The following is a 19517-nucleotide window of genomic DNA, read 5'->3' as shown; positions in this document are numbered from 1 at the left end:
CACTAAACAAGCCCATTTTCTAACAATACACTGAACTGTTGTTGTTAGTTGCGAAGTCGTGTCCGACCCATCGTGACCCCATGGACAACATTCCTCCAGGCCTTCCTTCCTCTACCATCTTCTGGAGTCCATTTAAGCTCATGCCTACTGCTTCAGTGACTCCATCCAGCCACCTCATTCTCTGTTGTCCCTTTCTTCTTTTGCCTCAAACACTGAACTATAAACTAGTAAAGGCTAAGGTTGTATAATATGTTAAGCCAAAAGCAACCTAATGAAGATGAATGCAAACAAACTTAGCATATTATATAAACTCATTTAACTAATATTTTTATCCCAGCCTTGGCCAAAAAAAAGCCCATTGTCACAAGCTGTTAACAAGATATTAAAATCTGTATTACAGAAGTAAATTAATTAAAAGGCAAGATTGAAAAAATAATCAAATAAACAGCACTCAGGTCACAACAAGAAAAAAAAATACTTAATTGTATTTAGAATATGAAAAATAAGGCCAAATAGCTGACTGGTTAGAACTTGTTTTCACAGTGACTGACCAAATACTTGGGGAAAGGCCAAAAGTAGGATATGAGAATAAATTGGATTCTGTCTACTCATGTTACTCCACAATTAATTTTGAGAAACATGCTGTCTCCATTAATAGGGTTAATATATAGGAATCATAACTAGCAGTCATTTGTAGTCTTCTACTAATTTACCTAATCCTCTTCAAAAAAAAGCTTTCAAGTTACCAGCGATTTCTATATTTGGGATAATAAATTCCATCTATCTGCTTATAACTGTCATTTTATCAGTCTTAAATATCCTAATCTTTTATTGGATGATCCTGGTTTATAGTATTATGAGGTATTAAGTCTTACGAGAAAACCTTTTTTCTATCCATTTTTTTCACACAAGGCATAATTTTATACATCTGTATTATGCATCCTTCACTTTCTTCTTTGGAGATGTATTCCAGTCTCATGAACATTTTGGTTAATCTTTCCTACATTAGTGAAAATAGCAATCTAAATAAAAAGAGAATAAAGTATTTCTCAAAAACCACCACTTTTGTGCAGGTTCTGAAGATTACAATATTAAATACGAGTTAGAATGAATATCCTCTAGGGAAAAAAAATTGAGGATTGGTTTTACTGAAACCTTGACAGTTGAGGATTTCTAAGCAAAATTCAAAAAATACAGGCAGGTTCATATGAAAAGCTTGTAAGGCCATGAACTCAGACCATGAAAGAAACCATTCAGGATTTGCTTATGGGATTATCCTAATTTAGCATTGCATAGGGACTGTGTATTTATTTCAGGAAGAGCCGCAATCAAAACAATGATCAGATAAAAGATATTTGAGACTGTGGCAGAAATACAATTTGAAAAAGCATGTCAGACTTGAGCCTACCTAATTTTCTTGAAGATAAAGAGAGGCAAGGGGAGGCACATTCAGACTTGTAAAATTCCGTAACTGTAATCTTATAATAAAAATAGTATTAGCATTCATATCTTTGGTTTCCAAGTCTGATATACTTGAAAGGCTAACAATATGTTGAACCAGAACTCAGCTTCAGTTCTGTAATAAACTGACCTCTTGACAGTATCATCTTTCTGCCTTCCTTTCTTCTCCAACTTTACCATCAAAGGCTGAGAACATCATGTTTCTGGAACTAGATGTCTCTCCACCAGCTGTATTTGAGTTTGAGATCACACAAGACCAAAGTGAGCAGGACCCGCGAGCATTGCATTTGGAGAGGTTGATGCGCCTAGATAGCCTCCTGGAGCGACCTGCAGCATCCCGAGTACGGAAGTCACGATCTTGGTGAGTTAATGAATGGAAAGCAGATGTAGGGGGCTTTTGCCAGTATCCTTGGCTCCAGCGCTTGGCTTAGTTATTAACTAAATTTTACGTTTTGTGGCATTACAAAGACAAATAAGCAAGAATGAGCCATGGAGACTATGACCAAGATTGAGGAAAGTTGGTCAAATTAAAGCTAGTAATCACCAACACAATGTCCAGAATTAGTGTGTGACTTGACTCTGAGTAATATTACATCTATGTCTATGACATCTATGTCTATGTCTATAACAATCATAAAAATAGATTGGTAGTTTATCAGAACCAGTGTAGAGTAGCCCTAGAGTACTGAATAAGGACTGGGAAGAAATCAGTTTGAAATCTCCACCCAGCCATGAAACTTCCCAGAAACTTTGAACTAGTCATATTTTAGCCTAATCTATTTCATTGAGTTATTAGGATGTAGAACAGGGGTGTCAAACTCAAGGCCCGTGGGCCCGATCTCGGTTCATGGGGTGCTTAAATCTGACCTGCAGGGCTGGCCTGGAAATAGCAAAAGACTGGCCCGCGATGCCTCTGGCAACCAAAATGGGATGTGGGAGAGGGGTGTTGCACACAGCAAAGTGTTGGAGGCCCTCCAGGCTGAAAACGTACACACCGCACCCCGTTTTGGCCAGCAGGGTACCACAGGAGGTGTCCATCCCATCTCCCCACTCCCACCCCACCCCCCAACTGGCCGGTGGAGAACTACAATACTGATCCGGCCAGGGGTGGGATTCAAAATTTTTAACAACCAGTTCTGTGGGCGTGGCTTGATGGTCATGTGACTGGCTCGACATGGCTTGGTGGTCATGTTATTGGCTGGGTATGGCCAACTCAATATCACTCACATTGAGGCACGCGTCTCCTCGCCTGGCCTCTCATGACTTTGGGGATGCTGCAACAGTCATAAGTGTGAAAAATGGTCATGTCACTTTTTTCAGTGCCATTGTAACGTTGAATGGTCACTCCACACAAACAAAGTGCCAGCAAAGGAGGAAAAAAAAAACTCCAGAGAAGTTCCTGAGACAGGAAGTCTAGTCCTGCCAAGAATGTCATAAGGGTTAACAGAGAGGCAGTTTCTGTAAGCAACACCAGAATGTTTCCTTCCTGCCTTCCTTACAGGATTAGGCCAGTCATTTCTTCTAACAACCGGTTCTCCGAACTGCTTAGAATGTTAACAACCGGTTCTAGCGAATAGGTGCAAACTGGTAGAATCCCACCCCTGGATCCGGCCCTCAAAGAAATCCAGTTTTAACACCCCTGATGTAGAGGAAGGATATATCAACTGCTGTTCTTTTTCTCAGGTGAAAATTTTTGGTTTCTTAGGCAGGAGAAAAAGTGCTTTTAATGAAGGGGGAAGAAGGAAAATGTGGATTCTTGCTCCTATTTCTTTTTTCTTTCTTATCCCACTTTAGGTGCCAGGCTCCTCGCACCTTGCCGTCTTCAGCAACACAAGTCTCCCTGTCCTCCAGCTCACAGAACCCTTCCACAGCACTGGCTCACAAATAATATCCCTCGAGCCCCTCCCTTTCCTTCAGATATGAGATACTGCGCTCTTTCTGCCACTGATTGCCTCTGAGAACACATAGTCCAGGGAGAGGTGTCCCCTGCACTAACTCATCTTTGTCTTTAGCTACTCTGTGTGTGTGTGTGTGTGTGTGTGTGTGTGTGTGTGTCTGTATGAGATGATGGCTCCTCGGGGTCCACATCCCCAGCATTCTCTGGATCTGTCACCCAATCACTCTATTTATTTAACATATTTATTTATGGTGTGTCTTTGTGATGATGCAGGTTTCTAGCTGAGCAGCAACTCCAGTTGGTGAAAGGTGCAGTGCTACTGGCTTTCCGTTAGTGTTGGGGAATATGCTCAGTGCACAATGTTTATAGAAGACAATGCTTGCTTTTTCTTCATTCCATGTATGTTTTAGACTCAGAAGAGAAAAATGATTAGAGGGCAATGAGAACAATCTATACTTAGCTCCAGTGGCGGTTCTGTCTGTTTCTTCTGGACTGTGGAAATCATAGTCAACTTTGAAGAGTATACTATGCAGTGAGGATGATGAGCAAAGTAGGCGAGTCTCAGGGGCAGGATCTTGATCTCATCAAAATCTATGGATTTCTTTTTGCTTTTGCAATAAGGGCACAGGTCTCATTTCATCTTCTGTTCAATTCCTCTTCATCTACTCCACGTGCAGATGTTGCAGAGAAACAGCCTGGACATCGAACATGCAAGCAGAACTATGAGAGGGCTAACTAAAGCATCTTTGTGACTTTGGGAAACATTCTCTGCATTGGTTGAGAAAAAGACAAGACAGCTTTAAGCGGCTAATAATTAAAAAAAACCTTGATCAACTTACCAAGACAAAGAGTCACCTGTACTTTAATTGGGAAGAACATTTTTATACTTGAAAACAAACTGTATGTAAAGTGGGGAAGGGAAGTAAAATTCCCAGTTTTTTTGACAGAGCACAGGAAATAGTATAATCTTATCCAGAAATATGTTCTAATTCACAAAGTCATTTCAGTGGCAATTGCAGGTTTAATTGAGCAGCCAGCCTAGTAGTGACAAGAATTTTCTGATTCTAAGCAGACAAAGAAGAAATATTGGGGAAAAATAGTCTTTATATCCAGTATCTCTCTCTGCCTAAGTTATCTTTTGCACTTGGCTTAGAAGAATGCCTGTTGGTAATCTTAGCTACCATGCTTCCTGGTATTGACATTTTGGATAAACCAAAGTTACTCAAATCCAACCATATAAGCCATTATGAACTGCAGAAAACATAAGTTTAGAAAGTGTAATTTGATTGGCTTTAATAGGAACGGAAAGAGAAGGAAGTCTTGAGATTGATGAATGATCCTGAATGTTCTGTCTTACCTCTCTGTGCTCCGAGTTCTGAGTACTGAAATGAAGGAAGGATAAGAAAATATCTGGCATCAAAAGATCTACAGAACAGAGCTGGGCAAATCCAAGAGTGTTGACAGAAGTCAAACTATGATAGCTTATATACTGAGGCATGTAACATTTGGGATTTCTGACAAAATGATTCTCCCCAATCATACATTTTGGTGTCCTTTGTATATATACCTTGCTTTATCCTTGTAGGAATATTTTTGTTCTAGGATTCAGTGGTTTATTTAGGAATTTGCTTCCTCTGGGATTAAAATGTTCAAATCATTATCTTTCAACCATTGAGAGAATCATAATAGCACAAATTCTTACCGTTGTTACATTATCTATTATCTCAAATGAAGCAAGTATAGAATTGAGGGCAATCGCTATTGCAAAATCATTAAGTTGGGCTCAGTTTGTATTATCCATGTAAAAATTATACCATTCAAGCAATGGATTAATGTCAGTCAATTTGGTACCTATAGTACCAATGGCAAGATGACATTTTCTAGCAAGTTACTATTAACAAGATAGAAAATACTTTCTAGAGGTGGTAATGAGAACTAACACATTTCAAGACATTATATAATTTTATCATAATTGGCATACATGTGTCAATTTGCTTTTTACTTTGTTGACCCTAAGGTTCTTCTCCATCTTTTGGACTGGTTGTTTTTAGTAGCTATTGGTATTCCTATTATGTTTGCTTGCCATGCGTTTTTATGATGCATGTAGCTGATGAATCATGGGAGCTAGTATAGGAATGTTGTTAAAGATCAAAGGCGACAAAAATGTTCAGGGATGGTAGTTAAGAATCTAGCTAGAAGCTAACCTGGTTCTCAGACCATAAGAATACAGTATGTGTTTCTTTTCTCCCCAACTTTTAAAGGAGTCAAATATGCCTTCTTCACCAAAAGGTTAAAAAAAAAAGCTTGAATCCACTTATTTAGTGCCTCCTTGCCTTTGATTGCTGGAGTCTCTTAAGTTCTAAATACCTTGGAATCAGGATCAAGCACATCCAAATGCATCTTTTAAGTTTACAGCACAATGTTCACATACAGAAAGAAGAATGAGGCACGTGAAGTCTGGTCAATTTATTTGTGGGCTTAAGCTAATTAATAACACTTGAATTTAATATAACTGGCCTTTTCATCATCTGGAAGTTATTTGCCATGGACTATAAAATATATATGAACTGAAGACCTGTGAAAATAAAAGAGATATGCCCTTCTTGATTGCAAAGGAACGTGAAAAGATGCTCTCACAATGGAAGACATCTGACCAGAATTTTTTCCCCATCCAACTAGAATTAAAATTGGATGCTGGTAAGCTGAGGCCAGTTGTTTTTCCTACATAATCACGTTGGCTCTAGAAATCTGGGGTCATTACTAGACAGTTAACCACATCTAGCAGTTTGAAGCAGTGAGCTTGTCTGCACACAAATATGGGGAAGGATGACACTTTTGACAATGTACTGTACATCTGGCTGTATATTCAGTGTCTCAAGATCTCTCCTATTTCTCAATCTGCTGCTGTGCTGCCATTAACCTCAGATAACTTCCTAGCACAAAACACAAGAACTATTGCAAAGAAATATTGAGACTTAAGACAAGAACCAATTACTGATAGCTGTGGCAGCCCTTCCTCTTCTACAGTGGGGCTAGGACACTCCTACAGCTCTGCTGCATTGCTGCAACAACCTCAGATGTAGATTTCTGATGTTCTTTGTTCTTTGTATGTCAGAGAGTCTGTATTTACATATGAATGTATGTGGTGAGTATGTATGTTGTGTGGGTATGTATGGGTGTCCCACCCAGGGAAAATCATGGGATTTCTATTTAGGAGATTGGAGAGGGGGGAAAATCCAAAGGGGATTAAAGAAAAAGGGGGGAGGGACTGGTTGGTTGGCAAGGTGAAGCCTCTACTGGGACCAAAATATTGTGCCTGTTACTGTGGTGATTTACTTTGGCAGTCAAAAATTGGTGTACGGTGGCCCATGCTTGTTGCTCTATACATATGACTATACCGGACATATTATGCATAATATATTACACATGATGTACTAGAAGAGGTTGGTGTCCCAACTCCCTCTGGTTTTGGAATGGATAGCTTTTCAATACACTGTAATGTTGCTTTGATTTGGTGTAGACCTGAAGAGTGCTGAGCAGTACCACAACCAAATCCCAGCCATGACAATAAAGGAATGAGCATTGTTGAAAACAATCTCTCATTTATTTGCCACTCTTTTTTTTTGCAGTAAGGTAGAGAGAGAGAGAAGGAAATGGCCTTAGACCTGTTATGACCAAGATCTTCCAATGGATTTCTACATTATGATCAGGGACAATATATAGTACTGAAATGAATAGTGTTACTGAAATAATGCATTCTAATGTGAAGAATTCACCATTTAACAAAAAGGGAGGTAATTCAAAATTAACAAAACATAGGCTGGTTTGTCTTAACTTGTTAAACTCTAAATGAGTTAACACAATACATTTGCTGTGTTCATTAAACATTCACTGTCTAAATAAATAAAACATAGCTTAATGTGATGATCTAACTCCACTATTATGCAATTACAACTTCTAGGTTCTCCTAACACAATACAATAAAAATCACCAGTCCAATTTTAGCTGAATCTAGTATTTAAAACTAAGATAGGTAAACAGGTTTAAGTTGTGAACTGAGAAAAATAACAAGTAATAATATGAGAGGAAGCATTTTATGACATGTGCATTCCAAAATCCATAGTCTGTAACAATTGTATTATTATGTACAGTTTGCATTAGATGAAGAAATATTTTGGCTGCATCAAATGCAATCATTACAGAGAAGTATGGTGGATTGCCTTCTCAAGACATAAATTTACCTATTTCATATAAGGTAGTCCTCGACTTACAACCACAATTGAACCCAAAATTTCTGTTCCTGAGACATTTGTTAAGTGAATTTTGCACCACTTTATGATCTTTCTTGCTGCAAATAAGTAAATCACTGCAGTAACACTGTTAGTAACATGTTTAAGTGAATCTGGATTCCCCATTGACTTAGCTTGTCAGAAGATTGCACCCGTCATAAATATGAATCAGTCGCCAAGCACCTGAATTCTGATCATGTGATCATGGGGATACTGCAATAGTCATTAATCTGAAAAGTGACCATAAGTCACTTTTTTCAATACTATTGTAACTTCAGTCACTAAATGAACTGTTTTAAGTCGAGGACTGCCTGTAATTGCCTTTATATTGAGAAAAGGGAAAAGAAGATAGATTGGTTATAGAGGGATGCACACTGTAACTGAGTCTGAAATCATAGTGAAAAACAGTATGTAGAATATTAAAAAGAACTATGTATATGCATGCCTTGCTTAGTATTGTTGTCCTTAGTATTTTCTTAGTAGAATAATCCACTTGGTTTCCACTGTGTTCACCTAGTTGTTAGAGCAAAGCCTATCAATACATGATGTGACAAGGAGTGGTATTCCCTCACTATTTTATATAACCATGGATATAGGATTCAGAGGAGTCCTTAAAGTGAGAGAGTTTGCTGAGAATAACAAGTTTATTGAATAAAATTAAAAGGGATAACAATGTGTTCCAAAAGAATGACTCCAAACTGGGAGAACAAGGCAAATGCAATTACGACACAATATATACCAGAGCACAACTTATACATGTTGAAATGATATGTTGTAACTGACCAGAAATAACATCATTGGAACGTGTTAATTAACTTGAAAAATATTAGAACACTTAAGAAATTAAGCATTACATTTCTTTTGAAAGAAGATGGAACATTTCATTTTTTCTTGTGATACCTTTAGTTAGAATCCTGCCTTTACATTTTCTCATACATAAGGAAACTCATTATTTTATATAGTTCATATACTATTAATGCTCAATATTAATCTTCAATACAAGTTCCAAACCAATGAACCCTAACATTGTCCTGTTTCTTGCTCACTAGACTGACTTTGTTTGCAAACGAAGGCAATCTCATGTGTCGCAGGATAATGTTGCAGGATCCAATCTGAGTCATCAGGCCCAGAGATTTGTTCTTTTCAAGTTTTTGGACTCATCCTGGAGCCCATCCTCAGGGAACTTCTTAATCTCCAAGATGTGTCTTTCTTTGCATGTGTTGGGGCAACACCTAGTGATCTTCATTTTGCATTGTTGAGTAAAACATTCGTTTGCCAAGCCAATGCAGTCTTGAACAGAGTGGAAAATTCAATCCCTACGTGGTAGTAAAAGGTAAGTAGATAGGTAAACTTTATTAAGACTTTTCCCTATCTCTTTGCTCCCATCTAGTGGTCATTTAGAGTTAAAAGTAGCTCTGGTTTTGAATCTGCTCAACCACATATATCAAAATAGTTATACAGATATACAGGGTAGGTACATGGGATAAATAAACTGGAATCTATATTTATCCAGAAGTCTGAATGGATGTTCATGCACTGCTGTTTGACTCTCTTCCACCTCATTGATTAATTAGGCTCGAGGCTTACTGGGCTGTTCAGAGCCAAAATGGCCAATTTTAATTTGTTCAAAAACTTACAATATAAAGCCAAAGTGAAGTTTTTTGATGTGAATTATTGAACAAAACTCATTTTGCTAAATACAACATGTTACAAAATGGTGGTCAGCAAGAGATCTTTTTTAAGGTTTGCAGTGTTGTGCAAACACAAGGTAAAGACGTCCAATCCATTCCTCATTGCAGCTCTCCTATGCAAGAGTTGAAATAGATATGGTTCTCAGATTTCTTGGAAAACTCAAAACTGATAAAGGAATGGAGTCCCATCTATAATAGAGAGACAGAAGTTGACAGACTAGATGCTAAAGAAATGTATGGGGATCTTAATGGAAGATTATGGTTGTTTCTCTGGCTGAGAAAGAGCATCTGATTAGAGAAAAAATAGCATCCAGCCTTCAAACCAGATTTCTACCTAGTGGCCCTGTTCCAATACTGTATGCTCAGCCCATTCAAGAAGATCAACAGACTCATTTATACATCATTCTTGCATTAATCTTGGTTAAACTTTTCTACTTTAGTGTGTTGTGAACACCAAACTGCTTGGTTCAATAGCTCACTTTATAGTGCAAGAAAATTGGTGTAGTGGTTAAGGCACTGGGCTAGAAACTCAGAAAATTGATTCATTCAGTGACCAGGTTCAACAGTTATTAGGTTCCCCTCAACCTAGATTATATCAAATTAAATAGAAAATATCATTTACCAGAAACAAATTTAAAGGTCTTTCTGTATTGCAAATCTGGTGCTGGGCAGATTAAAAAGTATAATTGGTGAAAATATATTTAATCTGCATAGAATTAATGAGTTAGATCAACTAAGAAAAAATACACTGCTCAAAAAAATAAAGGGAACACTTAAACAACACAATGTAACTCCAAGTCAACCACACTTCTAAGAAATCAAACTGTCCACTTAGGTAGCAACACTGATTGACAATCAATTTCACATGCTGTTGTGCAAATGGAATAGACAACAGGTGGAAAGCATAGGCAGTTAGCAAGACATCCCCAATAAAGGAGTGGTTCTGCAGGTGGTGACCACAGACCACTTCTCAGTTCCTATGCTTTCTGGCTGATGGTTGGGTCACTTTTGAATCCTGGAGGTGCTTTCACTCTAGTGGTAGCATGAGACGGAGTCTACAACCCACACAAGTGGCTCTGGTAGTGCAGCTCATCCAGGATGGCACATCAATGCGAGCTGTGGCAAGAAGGTTTGCTGTGTCTGTCAGCGTAGTGTCCAGAGCATGGAGGCGCTACCAGGAGACAGGCCAGTACATCAGGAGACGTGGAGGAGACCGTAGGAGGGCAACAACCCAGCATCAGGACCTCTACCTCCGCCTTTGTGCAAGGAGGGACAGGAGCAACACTGCCAGAGTCCTGCAAAATGACCTCCAGCGGGCCACAAATGTGCATGTGGCTGCTCAAACGGTCAGAAACAGACTCCATGAGGGTAGTATGAGCACCCAACATCCACAGGTGGGGGTTGTGCTTACAGCCCAACACCGTGTAGGACGTTTGGCATTTGCCAGAGAACACCAAGATTGGCAAATTCGCCACTGGCGCCCTGTGCTCTTCACAGATGAAAGCAGGTTCACACTGAGCACATGTGACAGATGTGACAGGGTCTGGAGATGCCGTGGAGAACGTTCTGCTGCCTGCAACATCCTCCAGCATGACCGGTTTGGCAGTGGGTCAGTAATGGTGTGGGGTGGCATTTCTTTAGGGGGCCGCACAGCCCTCCATGTGCTCACCAGAGGTAGCCTGACTGCCATTAGGTACCGAGATGAGATCCTCAGACCCCTTGTGAGACCATATGCTGGTGCGGTTGGCCCTGGGTTCCTCCTAATGCATGACAATGCTGGACCTCATGTGGCTGGAGTGTGTCAGCGGTTCCTGCAAGACGAAGGCATTGATGCTATGGACTGGCCCACCCATTCCCCAGACCTGAATCCAATTGAGCACATCTGGGACATCATGTCTCGCTCCATTCACCAACGCCATGTTGCACCACAGACTGTCCAGGAGTTGGGAGATGCTTTAGTCCAGGTGTGGGAGGAGATCCCTCAGGAGACCATCCGCCACCTCATCAGGAGCATGTCCAGGCATTGTAGGGAGGTCATACAGGCACGTGGAGGCCACACACACTACTGAGCCTCATTTTGACTTGTTTTAAGGACATTACATCAAAGTTGGATCAGCCTGTAGTGTTTTTTTCCACTTTAATTTTGAATGTAACTCCAAATCCAGACCATGGGTTGCTAAATTTGATTTCCATTGATAATTTTTGTGTGATTTTGTTGTCAGCACATTCAACTATGTAATGAACATTAAAAAGAATATTTCATTCATTCAGATCTAGGATGTCTTATTTTTGTGTTCCCTTTATTTTTTTGAGCAGTATATATAGCTATTGAATGAACTGGTTCGAAACAGAAAAATGGAATTCCTCCTTTATCATGTCTTAAACCCAAATGAAAGTTCTCACTCAACCTACAGCGTTGGTTGGTTTTGCTACTTTTGTGGGATTCTGCTTCCATGCTCCTGTTACTACCAGGCAGGCACTTGGAAATAGATAATGAGTTAGAATATACCTAAAGCTAAAAAAATGAACAAATGCATAATAAAAATGCATAAACATAAATCTGCAAAATAAAAAAAATTGAGTGTGACATGTTGGCTGTATTCACAAAACAATCTTACTGAATTATGCCATTTTTCTGGCTTTGTGAAATATAGTTGCAAGTACAGTAATATTTTCCTCTCCTATCTCCTAAAACCTATCCTCACACAGGATCAGAACTATGACAAAGTCATGCCCTCAGCTCTAACTTGGTTGATAGTATAAAAAGTTGCGTGTGCTACATTTGGTAGCACAAACAGGAACACGGTATTCCTGTCATGATTCCTTAGGAGATTGTCCACTAGGCAACTCATATCACTTTGGTGCCATGACTTAGCCTGAAGCCAGAGTGAAAGAAATTTTATTTTATTTATTTGATTTGCCAATTGTTTACAAGATAATAAGTATAAGTGTATACATAGTTGTGAATACATGAAATGGGTACATATAAGAAAAATAAAAGAAGAATAAGAGAAACAATGCTGAAAATCGGTTTCATTCAAGAACTGTTATCTCCAATATGTAGGTCACCTTAGCAAGAAAAGGAACATTTTACATATTAAAGCTATTTAAGTATCAACTAAGAGAAGGCTGGATATAAAGGAAGAACAATGGTAGAAAGACAAATAAGCACTCTGGCACTCGTTTAAGGTGCATAAAACAAACCTATGCAATAACACGAAACGATGTACGACATTATTCTCAACTTGCATCCAACCCCTGCAAGGTTACTCTCCACCCTTCTTTTCTTGCTCCACATTAAAATAGCATTCTCTTACTGTGCTAAGCAGTCTGTCTGCCATGCTTCATTCCATTGTCAGCAATGTTTCTGCTCCAATTAGCTCATGTGCTCTGTGGTGGGAATCCCCTTCCCTTCTAGTCCTTGCTCTGCATGGGCAGTTCATCCTGATATTCTATCTGTCAAGAAAAGTAGAAAGTCCCCACCCCATCCCGGTTCACCTAGCATGCTTAATCTCCAATGTTTTCTCAATAAATCAAGATAACTCATGCACTTGGCGAACAAAGAAGGAGTGTTTAAGAGCCCACCAGTCAAGAGTCAGATTATTCCAGTCCTCCACTAAGATTTCAGTTGAAATGTCGTTCAGTAACTTCCCTTCTAGCATATCCTGGGATTCCACTAGAACCAGAATACACCATCAGTTGACCCTAAATCTTGCCTTGTGCCTCTGCAAGGAGGGTTGAAACCAACCATCTCACCCTTCCAGCTGGTGATATATCCATAACAAAAGGGCCACATTTGGCTCCCAAAGCATGGATTATCATTATGGATGCGAAACCCAAACTTACCTTAATGAATGGCACATATAACTTGAACTGAGCCATGATAATTCTGAAATGGCAACCATTTTGATCTAATGGTTAAAGCACCAGGAAACTCTGAGTTGAAAGTTCTGTCTTAAGGCAGGATTTAAAGAAAACTCCTCCTCGCCACCTGAATTTTTCAAATAAGTTGGCTTAAAATGTTGATGTCTTATATACCAAAAGCTTCAGAAACATTAACATTACTACCAGGACCAGATCCAGCAGTTTTGGCAGCAATTTTCCCCACAACTCTGTGAGGTGGACTGGGCTGACATTGAAGGGGCCAAAGTCACTCAACTGGCTTTTATGAGCCAGCCATGCTCTGCAACTGCCAAAAAAGCCAACACAGATCTAAGCTGCATTAGCAAAGGGATAGAATTAAGATCACATGAAGTGTTAATACCACTTTATAATGCCTTGGTAAGGCTACACTTGAAAAACTGCATCCAGTTTTGGTCACCACTATATAAAAGAGATGTTGAGACTCTAGAAAGAGTGCAGAGAAGAGCAAGAAAGATGATTAGGGGACTGGAGGCTAAAACATATAAAGAACAGTTGCTGGACCTGGATATGTCTAGTCTAATGAAAAGAAGGACTGGGGTGACATGATTCCAATATTTCAGGGGCTGCCACCAAGAAGAGGGAGTCAAGCTATTCTCCAAAGTACCAGAAGGCAGGACAAGAAGCAATGAATGGAAACTAATCAAGGAGAGAAGCAACCTAAAACTAAGGAGAAATTTCCTAATAGTTAGAACAAATTAATCAGTGGAACAACTTTCCTCCAGAAGTTGTGAATGCTCCAAGACTGGATGTTATTAAGAAGAGACTGGACAATCATAGTTTTCCTGCCTGAGCAGAGGGTTGGACTAGAAGACCTCTGAGGTTTAATTCTATTCTGTTCTGTTCTATTCTACTCTCAATAACAATTTCTCTATTCTATTATTTTATTCTATCCACAATATTCTATTCATTTCCTAGTGTGATTTGATTGCTTATTGTACCCTGTGACTATCATTAAGTGTTGTACCTTGATTCTTGACGAATGTACCTTTTCTGTTATGTATACTGAGAGTATTTGCATCAAGACAAATTCCTTGTGTGTCCAATCACACTTGGCCAATATTCTCTTCTCTTCTCTTCTCTTCTCTTCCTATTTCTATTCTTTTCTATTTCATTCCTTATTCCACGGCTCAGTGATGCCCTGAGTGTCTTATGCGGACATAACTCCGCGAGAAATGGCTGAGTTGATACTGAGTCGATACGGACAGCATAGCAACCGGAGCGTAGCCAATATCGAAGAGCCTCATTTCTGCCACCAACAGGAGAAAGGCCGGGCACTGAAGAGACCGGAGTAGAGAGCTCACACATAACACCCAGAGACTCCGCACTCAGTCTCCCACTGAGCGTCCGTGTGTAATGAGGCCTCCCCAGATGGTGAAAGGACGGTGCGCATGCGTAATATTAGAAAACAGCCCCAGGCAATCCAAACCTACGACACTGGGTGGAAGGCCACGACTATGGCGTTTTTCCCGTCACCTAGAACGACGCATGCGCATCTCTTCCGCAACGCCTTTCTTTCCCCATTGCAGGGAGGAGCCGCCTGTCACGAATTCCCTTTGGCTCCACCTCCGCCCCGTTTCCTGCACTTGGCAGTGGGCGGGATTACGCGGGGGGAGAAAGAGGTGGAGGCACTGTCACGTGATTACTGTAGGCTTCCCAACATGGCGGCTGGGGTAGCTGCGGGCGTTGCAAGACTCAGGATTTAAGTAGCAGCAGAAGCCAAACCTTCCTTCTCTCCCCTCCTCCCACGGCAGAGACCCCGCACCGGCCTCGGACACGCCCCCTCCCCTCGTGCCTTCATTCATTCATTTATTCCATCGGTTGTTCGGCTCTTGCCAGTACCCAGCTGCCATGAGGGAAAAGGGCCGCAAGAAGAAGGGCAGGACCTGGGCAGAGGCCGCCAGGACGGTACGCGGGGTTGGGCTGGGCGCGGGGGGGGGGGGACGGACGGTACGGGTGGCACCAAGTTGACTTTTCTCTCTCTTTGAGCTCCTTCGTCACTGTTAGGCGGTCTCTCCTCCAGGCAGTGGCCTCTGAAGCTGTTGGGTTTTCAGTTCCCACCGTCCTTAGCCTCCGTGTCAGGTGCAGGTGATGGGAGTTGTAGTCCAGCCGTTCTGGATGGTTGAGAAGACCGCAATAAGATACAAGGAACTGTTTCCTCCCCCCCCTCCTCTCCTCGCGCCGCCCTCAAATCCTTGTACTAAAACGAGTTTTTGAACTGTAAATGATTAAAACCCCGCCTCTATTTCCGTGATCTGACAGTTGGGATGGGAAAACAGCTGTTGCTTGATAAATATTCCATCTTCCTCTGGAGAAAAGGGTAACTGTGGCTCACTGGATGAAGACCAATCTTTGTGGTAGAAAAGGCACATTTGCTTTCAAGACTAGAAAAGATCTCTTAGCATATGTTCAAATGGCTGATCTTGTGTCAAGATACACCCATATTTCTCATTGTTTTCCAATAAACCAAAGGCTAGCTTGGTTGAAGTAGTTGCTGGAGAGACATTAATACCAAAGTTTTTCAACACCCCTCCCTCCCCCCCCCCAATTTTCTACTGTATCATGGTGATCAATCACATTATCAGAATGATCTGGCAGGGCAGCCCATTACTTCCATGACATTAAGACTACATCTGAATATTTTTATATGTGTCATTATAAATTTGCACTATAGTTAAAGTGATGTTTTGTGACTATATAAGAATGTTAAAAATCCAGATGACATGCCTTCTAGTTATTTCATAATGAATCAAGCAAGTAAAGATTTTGTTCCCCATCTGAAATTACTGTGAATCAATTTGATTCCTGGTTTTAAAAATAGTCATTTTATATCTCTTATTTCTGCAATTGATGCAAACTTCGTTTTAATCCTTTTGGCATGTAAAAATCTCATTTTATTTAATTTATTTATTAAATCTATATGCCATCCATCTCATCAAGTAATTGGCAGCGATTTGTAATTAATTCTGGGTAAAATACACTTTTGTGTTTCCAGTCTTGTTGATAACATGAAATGTCACATAAACTTCATTTTAGTAAACAACTCTTAATCAGAGAGGTTACATATGCAGTAAAGAACTGTAGCTCATTGGCAGAAGATTTGCATTGGGTAGGGAAAATCCCAGGTTCTGTCTTCCATTGGCTATTTTAACAAAGAGTTCTAGTCTTGAATAACTACTGTCAGTGTAGATAGGGCTAATCTAGGTGGAGTAATTTTGACCAAGAAAGCTTTTTGCACTTGTTTGCAAGCTATTTGGATTCATCACTTGTTCTGTTATTCAGTTAATAATGAAACAATATATTTAGCAGCTTTGTATTATCAATAAACAATATCCATGCCTACATCAGTAATGAAAAGATAGGGAAACATTAACTTCCTCCAATGTCAATCTGTGCATATAAGTTGTTTATTCATTCAACCAATTTATATAGCCACCCATCTCGCAAAAAGCAGCTCTGAGGCACAAGCAAAGCTAAAAAAAATAATAGTTACATATTTAAGATTTGTGCAAATTGTCATAAAAGTCCTAGTTCTTTGTTTCTGCTGAAAAATCTAAATTTTACACACACACACACACATGAGGATATAGAGGAGCTTTAATCTTTGATATCAAAAATAAAATACAGTGTTTTTGTAACATGGAAACTTCAAGCAGATCTCCCCCCCAATTCTAAATATTAATGCTTCTTTTAAATCACAGTTGAATTTAGGCTTGTTCATACAAAGTATTCAGAAGTTAGTTAGGTTTATATGCTGTCTGTATAATGCCATTTTGTTATAAACACATACAGTGGTTGAACATATATCATCCTGTTTTTCTGTAAAAACATATCAGTGATTTTTAGGAGTGGTGAAGCATGTTCCTAAATGAAAATATTTTTAATATCCTACAAGATTAGACTTCAGTAAAAATACTTTGCAAGTCTATTTTTATAAGAAACAATGGCTATTTTTATTTGCTTCTTAGATTGATGTTCTACATTTTGCTCATTTTAGTTTACTTTATTGTCATTGCACCTCGTACAACAAAATTAAATACCATCTTCAGTGTACATTATGATTATGAAAATAAACACAGACAACCTTCACATTCTATACATTGAATTGAAAACTCATGATATTGCATTAATATTGCACTATGCTATACAGTAGAATTCAATAGAGTTACAGGAACTCAAAACAGCTTTGAAATAAAATCCTCATATTGTTAAAATCTGATAAGGTGTACTGTATGAATCTATATAAATGGCATAGAAAATCTGTAATTAATTTCAATGTTTCCATAGTTGGAGACTAGAAGTTTAAGATAACATCTCTATACTCTTAAATTGGGTGAAATATTGTATTGTAGGGCAACATCTTTTGAACCAAGAAATCTCAAATGGGCTAAAATTTGAGGCTAAAAAATACATATAAATCCTGGATCCCATGACTCCAATGGAATTGTAATTTAACAAATTTTATAAAGCAATTTGTGGCATAATACAAAATGTTTCAAAATATTTCCTGTGGTCAGTGCTTGATGCTTGATTCTGCTAGACCAGGGATGTTAAACTCATCTGGCCCTTGATGTACTGAAATCCGGCTCGCGGGGCCAGCATGGAAATATCAAGGGATTGGCCTGCGGTGCCTCTGGCAGCTAAAACAGGCTGTGTTCAGGGGCCCCCGTGCCTCGTTTTCACCCTCCATGGCCTACTGCAGCACTCTGCCATCTGAAAATGGGCTGAAATAAGGGGTTAAAAATGGGCCATGTGGCCTGTTTTCAGCCGGCAGAGTGCTGGCAGAGGCCATGGAGGGCGAAAACGAGGGGCAAGGGGGCTGCATGTGGACCCCTGTGCCCTGTTTTGGCCAGCAGGGTGCTGCAGGAGGCATCTGTCTCAACCCCCCCACCCCTGCCACTGGTCTGCAGTGGAGAACTACAATGCTGATCCGCCCCTCGAAGAAATCCACTTTAACACCCCTGTGCTAGACAGTTCAGCGTGGGTAAGTTTCAAGGCAGATAAATCTCTCAATATTTCCCTGAGTTTTTAAAAAACTTTTCAAGTATATTAGAAGCTCTGCCATTGTAGAAGGCATTGAGGAATCAAGTAAGGAAATATCTCTTATGACAATAACGAAAACAGATTGTCTAGTTCTATATCAGGGGTATGAAACTCGATCCCATTGCGGGCCATATCAGGATTTTGTTTGCCCTTGCGGTGCCGGGGTGGGCATGCCCTGGTCATCACGGCTGACTGGGGGCCGTGGTTGGGGTGGGGCAGGGGCTGGTCCCTTGCCATCTCTGGGACGGCCCCATGGGACAACTCTGGGCCTACAGGCCCTGTGTTTGACCTCTCTGTTCTATGTAATTATATCACCCAGTTCTGTATCCCTAAAATATGTGCAGAACACTTGTCATTTATTTTATCTGGAAAACAAATTCCAGATAAAATACTACAACTCAACTTTATTGATATAAGCTATAGAAATAGAATCATAAAAACCTGACAGCGTTTTCCTTTCCCTCCCTCCTTTGCCAAAGATAGTTAAGACAGAGCCAATTTAAATTCTTAATATTTTCTTCCTTTCCTGGGTTTAGCTCCTCTTTGCTCTAACCGATGCATTCTATCTACAAGGTTGTCTCTATGATTCTCTACAACTATGCAAAGAAATGAATTTTGGGGGCTCTTACATATCTGTTCAAACGAATCCATTGCTGTTATTTGCTAGGTTCAATTCTGTGACCAGCTTTAACATAGCAAAAGCCACAAAAAGTGAACTTACGTATTGCTTCCTTTGTGTGCTGTGGAATTTTTTTTTTTAATCATTACCTTTGGCAATTTTATATAGGTTGGATAGTAAGCAGTAGCATGGGCTGTAAGACTGTCTAATTTGCTAGCCCTTACAAAAACTATGGGGTAAGTACCTTATCTCAATTTTCCATTGTTCCCTTGGCAGAACAAAATATTTTGAGTTTCATTCTTTCTAAACATTTGATACATGAAATATGAAATGTTCTAATGGAACATTCTGAATAGGGTGGTTTTGTTCTGAGTTTGGAACAAAGCATTTGTTTATTTTGTGCATACCCATGTGATGATGTTTTTTAGATGATTTGAACTGATTTTTGATATAAGATTTAAAAAAGGGTGTGTATAGGAGCAGGAGCAACAGAATGTGGGGATGGAGTTAAAAGAGCAATCAGTCTAAAATCCCTACATAGCCGCAAGTGTCCAACCTTCCTTGAATTCTGTTAACTGTTACCAATCTATGTCTAG

General features: G+C 39.7%; 2 protein-coding genes across 2 annotated transcripts in view; both read left to right on the top strand.

The window, feature by feature from the left end:
- The window catches only part of KIF3C (kinesin family member 3C), a 41735-nt gene extending 33650 nt beyond the window's left edge, over positions 1 to 8085 (top strand). Inside the window, exons 7-8 of the mRNA XM_026671554.2 lie at positions 1647 to 1822; positions 3256 to 8085. Of these exons, the coding sequence (XP_026527339.1) occupies positions 1647 to 1822; positions 3256 to 3349 (270 nt within the window). The 3' untranslated portion in view covers positions 3350 to 8085. The remainder of the gene's footprint in view (positions 1 to 1646; positions 1823 to 3255) is intronic.
- Positions 8086 to 14895: 6810 nt separating this feature from the next.
- ASXL2 (ASXL transcriptional regulator 2) overlaps positions 14896 to 19517 on the top strand; it is a 69202-nt gene continuing 64580 nt past the window's right edge. Inside the window, exon 1 of the mRNA XM_087959517.1 lies at positions 14896 to 15167. Coding sequence (XP_087815643.1) covers positions 15111 to 15167 — 57 coding nt within the window. The 5' untranslated portion in view covers positions 14896 to 15110. The remainder of the gene's footprint in view (positions 15168 to 19517) is intronic.

The sequence above is a fragment of the Notechis scutatus genome, chromosome 1, assembly GCF_049901735.1.
Source record: "Notechis scutatus isolate UNSWTSFEM ecotype Mainland chromosome 1, rNotScu1.2, whole genome shotgun sequence".
Classification (NCBI taxonomy): domain Eukaryota; kingdom Metazoa; phylum Chordata; class Lepidosauria; order Squamata; family Elapidae; genus Notechis; species Notechis scutatus.
This window is presented reverse-complemented; position numbering and strand designations above follow the sequence as displayed.